The following is a 16,898-nucleotide window of genomic DNA, read 5'->3' on the forward strand; positions in this document are numbered from 1 at the left end:
AAAAATGTATTAGACTAAACATTTTTCACAAGTGACGTGAAAAACAAATGCTCCATTATAACCATTTTTGTACTAATAAGGCTTTTTATTTTTAACCAAGAATTCCGTCACCTGCTGAAGTTTTCAGCAGTGAAGCACCCTTATAAATCACATTACTGGAGTTCATTCACCCTGAAACCTTCGAAACCTTGATCGTAAAGCATATTGCACCTGTACATTGTGTACAGTCACCAACAAATTCACTGTACATGTAATTACAATTTTAAATATCAATGTTTTGTTTTTTGTAAACTCTGACCATTTCAAACATGTGAACTAAGTAAGTCATGTCTCCCGCTCGCACTTACACATTGCTACATTCCTATGATTCTTTAGGCTGTTATTTCTTTAACTTAAATATAGTAGATTAAATTTTTATGCTCTGACTTCTATACGAACTTTAAACTATTATTATAGGTATACCTCTTCACATTATTCAACTTTGTTTATACGTGCTTATTGAGTAATTCTTATATTATTTTAATTCACAACTACATTACAACAAGCCACTCGATAGTAACGAGTATTATTTCAAATAGACGGTTAAACCCCATAGACGGAATTTGCCAACATGACTTTATAATATTTTGTAAAATCCAAACCTGTTTCCATTTATGTTTCTGACTGTACTTGAAAGGTTTTGCTCATGAATTTATGTTGGCTAAGCGATCCGCTGGGACTGACTCCGAACTTATGGTTAAGTGTAATTTAAGCTCCGAATATGTGCCGGTTAAGTACTCGTACCTGTATTTATGAGACCATACATTATTGTATGGAAAAATGATTTGTTTCGACGTAATTGGACTTTGTGGCTTTTACATCAACTCAAAATTTCAGCATCGGTATGTGTGAAAAAAGTTGTTTTTATAAGATTCTGATTCTATTAATGTTGATTGAATAATGTTTTATGTTTAATTAAATAATTTAACTTTATAAGCATTATTACTGAAAATTTTTAGCGTTGCACTGAGCAAAGCAGGGTGCCAAATTACATGCTCCACCGCCGGCGCACTTTTCGTAAAAAGGGTTCGGAAGTAGGAAGCTTTACGTATTAGATTATACAGACCTTCGGAAAAAACAGGAGGTACCTACTTTAAAAGTATTTATAATATTTTAACGAATGACGAGTGATAAGAAAATACCCATGCATCAATAACAAAGTAATTATCAGTGTTGAAGCGGAAACACTTATCAGTAAATATGGGTAGTATGAATTAAATATTGTTTGGAAAAAAAAATGCACGCCATCATTTTGCAACAGCGAAATTTTCGTGACAAAACTAAGGCTTGCTATACACATTCAGACTGGCAATAACTGCCGAACCGATATTGCCGATAAGAGCAAGCCGTGACTTTCTTGCCGTTTCTTCCCACGAGCAACAGCTTTTTCAAAACGAAAATAGATAAAAGACATTATGACGATTTTAAATACTTGTAAAAAGGTTATGGAATATGTATTTGATGAGATAAGTATGTGTGTAATAAACCTAACTGACAAAATGAATCATGTATTAATAATATCTGCCTATAAAAAGAAATAAATACTGATATTTTCACATATTCACTTCGGTCTGCGTTCCCGGTCACACGCAGTTTAAAAACATAATAAGTTGTGAAATATTAATAACTTATTTTATAAAATGGATTCCAAGATCATAATATTTACGGTGTTCATCGCATGCTGTGTAGTTATGGCGGCTCCTCAAGTATGCCACAAGTTTATAAAGTGAGTACCTTTGTATTGTTACTTTTGATTTTCCCACAGTTCTTTCTAGTGTTTTTATTTTCAACTTACATTCCACTCAAGTGGTTGCAGGTTCGAACCCGAGGCAACACAACAATGACTTTTCCAAGTTATGTGTATTAGAAATAATTATCACTTGTTCCAACGGTGAAGGAAAACAACGTGATGCAACTTCGCATGTCTGAGAGTTCTTTAGAACAGTTCTTGAAGGTAGACTAAGTCCTCAACCCGCACTAGGCCTGTGTGGTGGACTCAAGGCCTAACCTCACCCTCATTGTGGGAGAAGACCCTTGCCTCGCAGTACAAGTGTTGTATGCAGTTGCCGCCGACCATTTTGTGACACCCACAATTTTCAATGGCGTTATAATATATAATTATATTTGTTTTTAGTTTTACATCTACGAGAATCTTCACAGAGAAGAGAGCGCATTCAGACTCGTATATAGCCACTTGCAGTCAGGGCTACATTCAATACCCGTGCTGGAAAACCAAGACTTCCTTTACTATTATAACGAAATTGCAACCCGTAAGTATACATACATAATATTACGCCTGTTGTATTCAAAGGTGCAGGCTGAGGCTGTATGAAATACACCCAAGTTTTGCCGCGTGAGATGGTTTCGAATCCCACCCGGGACAAATCTTTGTGGGATTAGCACGAGTATTTGTTCTGAGTTGTGAATTATCTTAGATATAAGTATGTATTTCAAAGTATACAGCTCTGCTAAGTTTGGAATCCAATGACCGTGTGTGAGTGCCGGACCCGGGAACATACTTTTGGAAACAACAGGATTAATGTTTAATAGGCACGTATTTAATTAGGCAATATTGTTTTATGTGTAAAACTTGATAAGTTTGTGCATCAATAGATTTTTTCCTACTAACTCCCGCACTAAGAATCGCTCTTGTGTCGCGGGGACTTTTAGAGATATACAAACAACTGAGACACAAAGCATAACCAGTGGGAGTGTGGGATCCAACCTGCGACCTCCCGACGGACACACTGTGCCAAGGAGGCAGTCAATTATTAGTATTGAAATACTTTATGAAACATTTGTTTCAGGCAAACGTGATCAAATTCGTTACTCTCTGCTGTGAAGGTTTCGCACTAGTTTACGATGAGAAATACGACCTTGCTGATCTCCCTGAGTAAGTACTATTATTTTGAAGATAAACTACTGTAGTTTTGTATTAATGTGATTTCTGAGCTTGCATTTAACAAATAAAGTTACGTATGAATGATTCACTGCCTCAAAAAGCCAGTAGTACTAAATACTATTACTGACACATATCACAAATGAATGATAGAGCAAAGTGCTGGTAATTTCTTGCACTTTACACTTTGTGCCATCTTCGCTGAGCTCCGCTACAACTAAAACTTCTCATCGCCCGTGACTTTTGCGGACCACTGGACCTGGTTGTCCACGGACTACTGGCTGGGAACCACTGATCCAACCCATCACTAGCCCACTGTTGGGCAAGAGAAGGCACTGGTAGAAGACTAGGTCTGGGTTTAGTCCAATACGCTGGCCAAATGCAGGGAATTAGCACACCTTCAACCACTGTTTCAAAAACTATAAGACATGCAAAGTTTCATGACATTATTTCTTTACCGTTAAAATAAGTTGTCACTACTTCTAACACACACATAACTTCAAAATGTCATTTGTGTTTTGCTTCGGGTTCGAACCGTCGACCACGAGTTTTGGAGGTGCCTACTTAAACCACTTGGCTGTCACTGCTACTAGTTTCATATTGTTTCTAAACTCATTTAATCTTGTTTAGTTTATAATTTATATGGTTATTTATTACTTTCAGGGACATAGTATGCAAACCAATTGGAAACAATACAATTGAAGCTACACCAGGGAACAACTAAAACATGATCATTTAGTTCGAAGCATCGCGTCGCGTTTCGCATCGTACTGCATCTATTTTGTTATATTAATTCCTATTAAATATTTTTAACCGATATTTGTTTAACACACTAAGCAAACCAGCGAAGGCGCGGAAAAGATAACGAAGACGAATGTATATAATTTAAAATATACTTTAACTACTATGACATGTGGATTGAAACATGTCAGCTTATAATTGACTGCCTCCGTGACACAGTGGTTTAGGTCGCCACGCCGCTACCATTGCGTCGGGAGGTCTTGGGTTCGATTCCCACTCGGAACAATATTAATATTATTTGTGCGATCGACAAATAATTGTTACGGGTCTGGTTGTACTTTGTGTCCGTTGTTTGTATATTTGTAAAAGTCCCCGCGGCACAAGAGCAATTCTTAGTGCGGGAGTTGTCTTTTAAAAGAAAAGATATGAAAAAATTGTGTTTTGGTAAGCTCATAACTTTTAAACTCTCGCATTGCATGTTTAATATGAGGAGCTCGTGACTTAGTTTACAACAGCCGCACGGATCGATCTCTGAGGTTAAGCTACGCTTGCCGAGGTTGCTCCGTGGATGGGTGACCATCTTATACATATCGAGTTCCTCCGTGTTTCGGAAGTCACGTTAAATTGTGGGTCCCGGCTGTCATTTTCGAAGATCTTTGACAGTCGTTAACAGTAGTCAGAAGCTTGAAAGTCTGACAACCAGTCTTACCGAAGGGTATCGTGTTAATACCTAAGTAACTGGGTTGTGGAGGTCAGATAGGCAGTCGCTCCATGTAAAACACTGGTATCCAGCTGCATCCGGTGGGACTGGAAGCCGACTTCAACATAGTTTGGAACAAAAGGCTAAGCGAATATATATATATTGCATGTTTAATATATAATAGAATACGCATTTTGGTAAGCTGTTTAAATCAACACAAAATAGGCTCAAACTTAACTAGCGCTTACTATGCTTTATAATCCTTTAAAATAATGTATAACTGGTTTACTGTGTAATGTATTATTTTATGACAGAACAATAAAATATTATTAGTCACTTCGCATGTTTATTTGAACACACATGTGCCTATGTTTTACGATAGAGGGTGAATTAACATCAAATATTGGTGCTAAGGCTTATGACACACTGACGGACAATCGGACAAAGTACTGGTTAAAGTATATTGTATAATGATACCATATATTTTGTCGATATAATAATTATACATAAATATTAAACAACTCACACGCGGTGCATAAACTAAGCAGAGCTTGTACTATGGTAACCAAATAAGTGATAACATACTTGTATACTTTTAAATATATAATTATATAGATAAACTTCTGTACAACATACTTATTTTTTTATGTAATAATGTTACGGAACCTTCTGTGCGCAAGTCCAAGTCGCATTTGGCCGTTTTTTATAATCTAATAATGTTGTTTAATTTTTTCGTTTAATTGTGTAACATTTATGGACCCGAAAGCATTAATAGAAGTCTGTCCTAGCCCTATCATTAATGACGAATCGAATCTTTGCTATAGAATATGTAAGGGTTTCCGATAGAAACTTTGCCAATAAAACCTTGGGTCACTGTGACCCTTCCGGGAGAGGAAGAAACGGTGATGGCCTTGACCAGTTCAAGTCTTTGTCATAGTATACGCGCCCATAGCTAGTTGCGCTCACCGATCGATAGACGATTGGTGAGTTAAGTAAACCTTGCCGCGGCCATTCCATAGATGGGTGACCGCATAACGGTAATTGATTTGGGCGTCTCCGTGCTTCGGAGGGCTCGTAAAACGTCGGTCCCGGTTGTTGTCGATAAAGATAACAGTCGTCACGCTACGTCAAAGGCCTTAGGCGGCTTGAACAAGTTTGACACTATGTGGCCTATCCTAATATTATAAATGCGAAAGTTAGCGTGAATGTATGTATGTTTGTATGTATGTATGGATGTTTGTTACTCTTTCACGCAAATACTACTGAACCGATTACGATGAAATTTTGTGTATAGGTAGCTGAAGACCCAGAATAACACATGGGCTACTTTTTATCCCGAAATTCCCGAGGGACCGGGATTTAGTCGGGAAGGGCTTCCACGTGGATGAAGTCGCGGGCGGCCTCTGGTCTACCGTAAATAAATCGATTCCAGCAAAACTTAAAACTAATTTAAACCAGCAAATCTTTATTCTGCCATTTTCTTGAACGCAATGTCCTTAAATCTCTTGTTATTGATTGTGCAGACAATCGTTTTAATTAAAGAGGGGGCGATGGCTGGCGGTCCAGATTGCAGCAATAAGTCACCCTGCCGTGCTCCGTATTATAATTGGCGTTAAGTAGCAAGCCGAATGGACGGGCTGTGGGCTCAGGGTCAGTGGGACGTGGAAACAAATTATTGGGAGATTTCATTTAGATAGAAAAACATAATTGCTTTACTAGTTCTATGGTCTTTGTAGTCCTATAAGAAGGTACTAGATTACCTCAGCAAGTTTTAATTCATGACTCAATATATTAAAATTTACGAAAGTTCTGATACTACTATTGTTTAATAACAGTCAACAACAAGAGGAATAAAAACGGAATTGGTTTCTTGGTAGAATATATAGGTACTGTAGTCCGATTCAAACCTAACTTTGAAGGAGAGCTCTTCATCTCAAATAGATATAGCAATGAAGAATTGAAACATTATGATGAAGGCCAAGCGCCTGTTGTTGATATTGGCCAGGTAGGGATTAAATACATATCTCTATATCCAAACGCAGGCTCATGAAAACTATACCCCTAGGGATATCAAGGATACCTTAACCCTTTGACCGCCACGGTCGGCTATTCTCGATAAATCAGAACGTGCTCACGACGCTTTCGTCGGCAAATGTCGACAAAAATAATAATATAGCGTCTTGAGCATTGTTTTGATTTGTTGAGTATAGTCGACCGAGGCGGTCAAACGGTTAAGCATGCCAAGGTATTGTATCCGACGTGCATGCGTGTATGTAGAGATATCGAAAGATTTTTGTCAGTACCGATAATGAGTGCCAGGCTTTAGAGCGGTATAATGCAGACAAAAAATAACAATCATTAAGGAAAACTACATGAAAAATAAAAAATAATATCTTCTCATAAAATATAACCACAATATTTGTTGTTAATTAAGTTGACAAAGCAACAGTTGGTCCAACAGGCAACAATGAGCTGTGATCGATGGCTCAATAAATCCGTACAGTTCCGCTCAATTCCACGAACTTGATCCACTGGGTAATTATGACTGATTGATGTTTATACAACGGTTATTAAAAAAAGTAGATAATTGACGTGATTGAAGTTTAATTTCGTTGCTACAAAGTAGTACAAATCACTGGCTATGAGGCGCTCATAGCCAATTGTACTCACCTGTCGGTAAACGATCTGTGGGTTAAGCAATTCTTGTTGCGGTCATTCTATAGATGGGTGACCGCATAGTGGTATTTGAACTGGCAGATCCATGCTTTGGAGGAAACGTAAAAGTCGGTCCCGGTTGTTATTAAATAAGATAACAGTCGTTAAGCCATGTCAAAGGCCTCTCGGCCGGCTTGAACAACTTTGACACTAGGTGGACCACTTACCATACGACAAACAAACAGTATCAATCAGCCTAACTTTTCTTCCAACTATGTTGGAGGTAATGTTGTCAATCTTTTTTGCTTGCGTATAGTCCTCTCTGAAGAAACCTCACTCAATTTTCATCACGACATCTAAAATTTTCACCTAACAACTTATGTAATGTATTGAAAGATGTAGGAAAAATAGTACCTACATGAAGACACCTCGACCTCTTATTATATAAGAAATACGTGTATGTATACATAGTCCTGTGAATAACGCCACGCAAAATACTTTGAATTCTCTCTGTATAGCAAGAAAATAGGACGAGTTTAACATTACAATGGATTTCCTTTAAATAAAATGTTGTGGACATTCTGTGTGAGCTATTTTAGATACGATAATGTTATTTCTTGTCCATTTGGGATTTAACTCGAGAGTATTAATACTAAATAGTATAAAAAATATTATTAAGTGGAAGAGCCTATTTTTTGAACGCGCTAATCTCAGAAACTAAGGTTCAAATCGATTTCGAGTAATTATTTTTGTGTTAAATAGTCCATTTATTGAGAAAAGCTTTAGACTATATAACTTAAGGGTGTGGCTGATAGGAGTGGAGTAACAACGAGAAATATCAAAGGCAAGGGTCTCCTCCCGTGATGAGGGAGGGATTAGGCCATGAGTCCACCACGCTAGGCAAGTGCGGATTGGGGACTTTGCAAACCTTCAAGAACTGGTATAAAGAACTCTCAGGCATGCAAGGTTGTAATTATTTCTAATACACATGACTACGAAAAGTTGAGTGGTTAGTAGTGGTGGTGATTGGTGTGTTGCCTCGGGTTCAAACCTACAACCACTTGCATGGGTAGTATCAACTTATACCACATATTATTATACTATGATTACAAACATGAACAGTCACACAAACATGCTCTCAGTCATAACCGAGTTAGTATAACCGGGTTACTCGATCCGTCTGCGTCACAACAAGATTAGCTGCGAGCTAATATCGCCACTACACCGACATCGGACACTGCGATTGTGTTATCGGTCATTAGCAAACGTAGGCTTTGGAGAACTTCGCGCTAACTTGTCTCGAAGCTCCTTCATCCGTACTTGTGTCAGACAAATATAGTCCAGTCATTTGGTAAAAAAGGGGGGCTACCTAAAGGTTTTGTTATGGTTAATTTTTAGAAATTGTTTAACCCATACCATTACCCAAGGGTCTCCTCCCAAACAAGGAGAATTTCCTCCCCTGTTTTTAGAATTAGTTTCCAAAAAGACAATTAGGCAATATTTCTATAAATATTTCTAGTTATATACCAAATCTGGAATAACGGATCGGACGACTCGGAACGAACGGATCGGATAACTGCAGTATATAACAAATACAAAAATATAGATGAATAGCAGAGCAAAACTTTCTCAGTTATAATTATCGAGAGTTGTGCAAGAAATCTGCCAGATAACTTGTCGATAAGTTACGAAAAGTTCCGACTAGTTCCGGAAACTTGCGAATAGGTTCCGATAATAATATATGTTGGTATAATCAGTTATACAGAGAAATGCCTAGTCATATCATAGTGTTATTATAACAATCATTTATTTCGACCAAACGACCATACACAGAAAATTACACAGTAAAAAAAATGACTGATTAAGGTCACCACGCCGCTATCATTGCGCCAGGGAGGTCGTGGTGAGTTCGATTCCCACACAGAACAATTATTTGAGCGATGCACAAATAATTGTTTCAGGTCTGGTTGTACTTTGTGTCTGTATGTTTGTAAACGTCCCCGCGACACAAGAGCAGTTCTTAGTACAGGAATTGTCTTTTTTAAAAAGAAAAAAAAATCTATTTCAAAGCGCTATAGAAGCAGTCAAATACACTGCTTATCATTGAAAAAATCAAAGTATTCAAAAATCCGGTGGCGTTAAACCTTTTGAACGAGTTCTAAGTTCGTTTTATTCATACTTCTCCCGTTCAACAAAACTTGGAGTCACGTCGTCTCTAATATTATTAATCAAATATAGGTAATTTCTTTCTAATTTGTCGCCGAATCGCGTAATAATGAAACCGAGGGGAGTAACGGAACCCCACTTGTTACGAAAACGATCCTTTTGATTAATTAAAATTGATAGAAGGTTTTCAAGTAAGTTGTGAGAGGTAGCGGGAGAGTTTTACTGATAGTTGCTTTATGCTTTGTAATGTAACGCAGATCGAAAAATATTTCATTCATAATAAATTATAATTAAAGTGTATATATTAAACGATTTATATTTTTTGTTTAATATCATAAAATTATCAAAGGACAACGTTTAGATACTATAAATGTAAGCCAAGAGCTGTCTAAAAATGGTAATAAAGTCGTCCTTAAGTAATTGCCAGACGCACCGTAAGGTACTTACAAAAACTTTTGACTAATTAGAGCAATATAGTAATATTTGTAAAGGCAAAAAAAAAACAATTAAAACGTGAATTCGTGAGTAATAATTATTAAAGTTGTAAGTAAATAGGCGAAATTTATCTATTCTATTAAAACAATAATTTCTGAGCTAGGTGTAGCCAAGAGCTATTTATTAGATTTAATAAAGGTGAGAACAAAATTAAATAAAACGTAATTAATAAACATTAAGCGAAAGCCGCAACAATGAGTGCAAATGAACGTTTATTTAAACGAATAAAGTTTTAAACCGAGTGCTAATGTGCTAGTGTAACAATTAGCGATAATCCGTTTTAATTAATTTGCAATCATTGAAAGTCTGATTATACAATTAGTGTAAATAAATTATGTTAGGTTAACTGTCGTTCGCAGCTTTATAATCAATTGTTAGTGGAAATTTATTACTAAATAACAAATTTATTGCCACCGTGGCGCAATAGTTAGGGTTGCTACGCCGCTACCAGTGCTTCTGGGTGGTCGTGGGTTCAATTCCCACACAGAAAACATATTTGTGCGATCCACAAATAGCATGTTGTTTGGATGTTTGAAAAGTCCCCGCGATACAAGAGCATTTCTTAGTGCGAAAGTTGTCACTAACGAAAAAAATAGAAGCATTCCAGTAGCTCATTGATAAGAAAAGTCTAGCACATGCAATGGAAAGAGTTGGCAATTCGTTGATCTGGCCAGTTTAAAAAATAAGGCTAAAAGCTATTGAAATGAAAAAAATCAAACTAAAACTTCGACTGTAAACTTATACAAAGTGTCAGCAATTTACGTATGGTAGATTGGCACTATCCCCTTATCACGTAAACTCAAAATCAGTTCAAGAATTTTTTATCAAAAGAGATAGCGGATCAACCGCTATCTCTCATGCCTTATGCCATCAAAAATGTGAATTATTTTATTCAGAACCTGCCCTACCTGTACAGGTGAGTGATAAATAATTCAAAGGACGAGCATCGAACTTGTGACGTCTCGGAATCTTCAGTAATCCCGTTACGAGTTGCCAACAAAAGTTGCTGGACGAGTTGCCAGCCATTATCGCGGATATTTTTTGCAAAGTTTTGCTTTGGAATTATTGTGACTTGCAGTTTTCAGATTTTATGGTTTTTTTATTCCTTTTACATACATAATAATATGTATATACCCGATATATGACGTTAGGCCCGCGTATTATTACATGGGACCAGCATAGCTAATAGCGAAATGTGGGTGTATTTCATACCACTGCCTACCTTCGGGCATAACAGGCGTGATGCTATGTATACATTAAGTTTTGTTTTAAAGACAACTCCCGCACTAATCATTGCTCTTGTGTCGCGGGAAATTTTACAAACATACAAACACGGACACAAAGTACAACCAGAGCTGAAATAACTATTTGTGAATAGCACAAATAATATTATAATGCAACGGGTCTTATACGCGATTGAAAATTTAAAGGTTAGGATACCTTATTTGCTGCCCGACGTTAAATTTTCAATCGCGTATAAGACCCGTTGCATTATAATATTATGTGTACTAGTCGCGAGAGTTTAAAAACATTAATAGCACAAATGTTTGTTCCGTGTGGGAATCAAACCTACGAGCTCTCGATGCACTGGTAGTGGCGTTATCCACTACGCCACGGAGGCTTTAAATATCAGAAATTTAGTCATTCATATAATTACCAGATCACTAATTGCTGAACTATCAAAATTACAGTCCGTTAACGAAATGACGTCACAATAACAATAGCGTTAGTTAATTTTAATTACACATTGTTAATTAAATTGCACATACAACACGTGTTATTGATGTTTTAGATAATGATATTAGCATGTGGTATTTTGAAAATTATGCAGGATCGCGGTAGTACGATTAGGCGGAATCAAATTTTGGGTCAAACATATTTTTTAACTTAAGCTGGGATCCTAGTTACCATTAAAAGCATATATTCACGTACATAGTGCATAGTGAAATAGAATATTTTAAGTAATTTTGATACCAGATTATAGCTTGCCGACGGAATGAATGAACCTATTAAATTCTCATCGTGTTTACGATGCGGAAAGCAACTAAGTACTATGTGTACAGGTTGACTACATACTGAAAATGACTAGCCCATAAGGATTTTGGTACAAAAATAAGCAACGCCGAAGGCAGTAGCTAGTTATTATATCAGAAGTTATTATGATATATGTATGTTAGGAAAGTATGAAGATTACTACGGACATCAAAGTGGAGACCTATCACAAGTGCCACTCGTGCGTATGGGATAACCACAGAGTATAAAATACAGAGAGGAGTTGTAGCACCACCGTGGCCTGATAACTACCTAATCTAAATAAAAAAAAATATATAACTAGCTTCTGCTCACGACTCCGTCCACGTGAAAAGATTATGTAGTAATTTTTTTTAATAGATAAATCGTAATACAAACCTTATAAACCCCTATCTACAAATGTTTTTAAGTTTTTCTATTAAACGCGTGTATACGTTCCATGTATTAGTCGCCTTTACACTCACACTCTATCGCGCAAGAAATAACAATCGTGCGTGAAAGAGGAAAGGGGAAAGGGAAGACCGCGCCGCGCTCATCTGTCAAGCCCGCGAACAAAATCGCGAGCGAAGAGCGCGCCGGCTTTCCCGTGCGTAATACTACAAGCTGCTAAGAACGTGCGATAGAGTGTCCATCTTATTCATATAGGTATATACACTATAAACCTATTTTAGTTAAAAAGCTACTATTATATGTTTTCTCTCTTTCATTTTGCTAAGGAGTGAAAGAAACAAAACACTTTGTAAGCCTTTCATAACTTCATAATATATTTTTATGAATAAGAGGGTGTGTGTGTAAAGCTGGCTATTGAGTTGACACTCTGCTATAACAAGTATTCTGTGCCTCTGGTCCCCAGTCGTGCGTGGAGCGACGTGCGTCTGCAAGATTTTGTTGAAATATATTTGAATTGTACTTATATCGACCTGCAACTGACTGGTGTGTAGTTGAACTACAGAGTTGAAGGTAGTTTTATTCTTTAGCTGCACTTATGTTTGATGTATGTGGAAATTAACAGGAACACGCATTTTACCTTAAATTGCCTAACGTTTCAGCGCCTGTTCAGCCTTTTTTTTAACAAACTTGAATATTATTTGTGCGATCCATAAATAATTGTTTCGAATGTGGTTGTGCTTTGTGTCCGTTGTTTGTATGTTTGTAAAAGCCCTCGCGACACACGACCAATTCTTAGTGCGGGAGTTCTTTTTAGTTAAAATAAAAACAGTTTAATCATTTAGTAATTAATAAATAATTATCAATCAAAGCGTATAAGACAGACTATGTTTGAATTTAGTATTATTATGAATTGATTTAATATACAATTCAAAGGAAACGAGTAATATTACGATTTATCAAAGTACTAACATACTTCAATTGTTCTTAGTTCAATAAACGTAAAATTTCCAAGCGATATTAAATCCATTCTCAAGAGTGTTTAAGTAAGAAGTCAAACAGAAACAGAACGATCAATTCTCTCCGCCATTTGAAGTTCTTCCACAAATCTTATTAAAGGGACTGTTACAAATCCTGATTATAAACAAACGAGGCCGACGGCCGACGGACGAACGCCGAAAGCCGACTTCGGGAATCAATTAAAAGTTATCGCAAGAACTGTTGTTATTTACCGGAACGGGCGTACATTGATCTATGTACGTACATAATTGTACAATATATTTATTGTTGAGCTGACTAATTTCTTTGTTGGTTTCAAAGTTCAAGTCACAACAATTACCAATCGTATTTAAACAAATAATATTTAATAATATGGCTACAAATGTCCCACTGCTGAGCAAGGGTCTCCTCCCGTAATGAGGAACGGGTTAGGCCTTGAGTCCACCACGCTGGCCCTTCAAGAACTGTTCTAAAGAACTCTCAGGGATGCAAGGTTGCATCAGGATGTTTTCCTTCACCGTTGGAACAAAGTGATAATTATTTCTAATATAACTTCGAAAAGTTTATTAACTTGATTGAAACCACGAGGCAAGATTATGCCTACACATTTGTAGTAGGCACAATGTGTTAGGAAATAAGAGTGTTCCTATATATTAACTGTTTTCCTACGTGTTGGGAAATGGATATATGTTTACACTTACGTTTCATTAGGCTTAGAGTTTGTGGCGTACTTTTGTGGAATAATTTCTAAAGGACTCGGTCTGAATACTAATTTTAAAATGGTTACTTTTTTACGGAAAGTTAATACAGTTAGCTTGTGTGAGTCAATGATAATATCGTTCCACATTGCATCAAGCATCGTGGGTTTGATTGTAAAATGAAATAAAAATAAGTATATATCGTTGAGTTTCGCTGTGTATTGTAGCCACGAAGTGTCTGTTTGTAACATGCTTAAAACATTTCTAATTAAAAGAATTATAAAAAGAACTAGCGATTACTCATAATTCTGAGTATATTTAACGGTGGTTTATCTATTTAATAGCGTTTAAATTCATTTAAAAATCGCCGTATAAATGTACCTCTGAAACCGGGGGTGAGTAATATCAAACTTTTGCCGAATACTTAAAACAACATTTATAAAACGCTATGGGACTATGGAAATATTTTATTACCATTTTACAGTTATAGTTATTATCAATTACTGTCGTATTAACATGAACAAACCACATACGCTCGATTCAAAAAACCAATCCCCAAGCTAACAATAAGCAGCAAATCATCAGCCAGATACAAACTAACCTTACACCACTACATTAGGATTCCTTCACAGCGAGAGCTATTACACAGACAAATCACAGAACAGATCCCAACAAATATCTCCAGTACAGGCTTTCAGTCTGAGCCTGGAGGACCTTTAGCTACATGTATTATGTATTGTGAAGTGAATGTGGCTTTTTATTTTGTATTGTGTAGTGTAAATAATTATTTTTGTAACGGGTGATTGATGAAACTTTATTTTATTTGGTTTTGATTAGTGGTTAATCTCTTTTTTGTGTTTATGAATTTGCCCTGTGATAAAAGTTTGAATTTCATGTTATTTCAGTTTCATTAAATATGTGAATGGCTTATAATCTTCCTGGGAATAAGAAAGTTTACTTATACTACTTTCTCGACTGCCATTGTGGTCTATGCCGTAGTTCAGTATTATGTGGCTGTTGATCACGAGGTCTCTGGTTCCATTTTCGGTTAGAGTAGAGTACAAAAAATATTTTATTCAAACATTCTTAATAACAGCCCAAAGTTCTGAATGCCGCAGTAAACTTACTAACATGACTGTTCTACCTCTGCCTACGCCATTACCACAACACAAAATTTAAAACCCACAATAAAAAAACACCCTATTTTTGTCGCAAACACATTTGTAGCAAAGCAAGTGCGTTTGTAGCAAAATTGTAGTTACGTTTTGCAGCAAACTGGCATTAAAACATAACTCTTGTACTGCGAGCGTTTAGTGCGTCACTTTATGTGCACTCATTACGACTCATTATTATTTTTTAGCTAAGGGGTGAGTTACATGATGGCTTTCAAAAGTACATGAGCCATGGTTTAATTGGTCGCCATGTCGCATGTATTGGCCCGGTGTTGGGAGTTCAATTTCAATACGAAACTAATATTTATTTTAAAGCGATGATTGTCGATTATGTCTGTACTTTATGGAGTCAATAACATCGTATAGACAAAATATTAGGCGTTATTTTTAGGTGTAACAAAAAGGTATGAAAAGCTTTCAATACGATATTATCGAGTCCATATTGTTTAACGTTTTGTCAAATATACTTTAGTATGTCCAAGTACAGAGTTATTTTAAGGGACTAAGCCACGATTGACTATGTAGTTTATTATTTTTAGTCTTAACTGTGCCTCAAAAACCGGGTTAGAGAGTTTTGTTGCTTCTAAAGGGTAAAGACCTTGTTTTATTCGGTTGCATGCATTCAAACCTGAAAGAGCAAATCGAATAAAGAGAACGAAACCGATTCTCATGAAGTCTTTTTATTTTGCATTTTCTGGATGCTTTTTTAAAATGAATTTATTTAACGAAGCACACATACAAATGTAGTTGGTACCCCTTATTTCAATGATTAACAATGATCATAATGTCAATAGTACAGTGATAATGGAATGTACTACTTTTAAAAGGCGCCACGATTGCGCCTTTTTCACTCTTTTTACCTATTCTTTCTGACCTGTGTTCTAAGGTATAAACATATCCGATCCATCAAAATTGCAACACACAGTCAAATTTTTAGAGTATAATGTGCATACGCCTTTAGATCAACAATGTGTTGAAGTAATAAAACTCCATACAAACCGTACTCATAACTCAAGAATCGTCGCATTATTACTGGTAATTACTGCGAATTACCACGCCTTACTGTGTATTACCAAGTATTACCACGCATTACCACGCATTACTGCATTTACTACGTGTGACGAATGTAGTCGTTACAGACGTTTTACAAGCTTATTTGTACGTTTAAGTGGGTTTAGAGGATTATGAGCTGTGTTAAAGCGAGTTATGGTACAAAGTAGTTTTTATTGCTGGGTGCTTTAACTACGCAGCTGGTGCAGGATAACAGTGGCTTAGTAACTTTAAACTTTCACGTTACATGACTATTTTCACATGAGAAATAACGTTATACACACTCTATAGTCCCTAAACTCAGTTGACAACTGGTGTGCGTAGGATTGATAGCCACTATGCAATACATTGCTGCTTTGACGTAACGTGTTTATCACTGTAATCTAAGGGAGGAAACAATGTTCAGCGTAGTAACTTTCAAATAGTTGTCAAATGAGATACGTGATAGCCCTTATCAGGAATTTAGATTTGAAATTTCATAAGACTAGTGAAACCGAATGTATGCGGTCAGCCTTATCAAATTACCTTTCCTAATTATTGTTGAACAATAGTACGAGAGGTATGATAAATTGTGATCTAAAACAAGTACGATGCAAACCCCTGAAACCTCAGAACTTCGTGTAAAAGAGTACGTTTGTACTCGTATGTCTTCAGTAAAATTGTTTGATGTGACAATGTGTTGAATCCCGCGTAAGTATCGGTGCTCGGTGTTGATGAAATGCTTTGTTATAATTATTTATGTGAGGTTGCGACGACACATGAGCATCCCTCTGACACACGGACAAATAGAAAACATTTTTAAACATACACTTATAATCAGCTTAGCCTTTCTTCCAAACTATGTTGGAGTCCGCTTCCAGTGTCAC

At 36.5% G+C, this 16,898-nt stretch overlaps 1 protein-coding gene across 1 annotated transcript; it reads left to right on the forward strand.

Moving 5' to 3' along the window:
* Positions 1-1,618: 1,618 nt before the first annotated feature.
* LOC142986594 (uncharacterized) lies at positions 1,619-4,779 on the forward strand. Its single transcript, XM_076135120.1, has 4 exons — positions 1,619-1,765; positions 2,174-2,309; positions 2,847-2,932; positions 3,602-4,779. The coding sequence occupies exons 1-4, from the start codon at positions 1,680-1,682 to the stop codon at positions 3,660-3,662; spliced, it is 369 nt and encodes a 122-aa protein (XP_075991235.1). The 5' UTR covers positions 1,619-1,679; the 3' UTR covers positions 3,663-4,779.
* The last annotated feature ends 12,119 nt before the right edge of the window (positions 4,780-16,898 follow it).

This window comes from Anticarsia gemmatalis, chromosome 3 (genome assembly GCF_050436995.1).
Source record: "Anticarsia gemmatalis isolate Benzon Research Colony breed Stoneville strain chromosome 3, ilAntGemm2 primary, whole genome shotgun sequence".
Lineage (NCBI taxonomy): Eukaryota > Metazoa > Arthropoda > Insecta > Lepidoptera > Erebidae > Anticarsia > Anticarsia gemmatalis.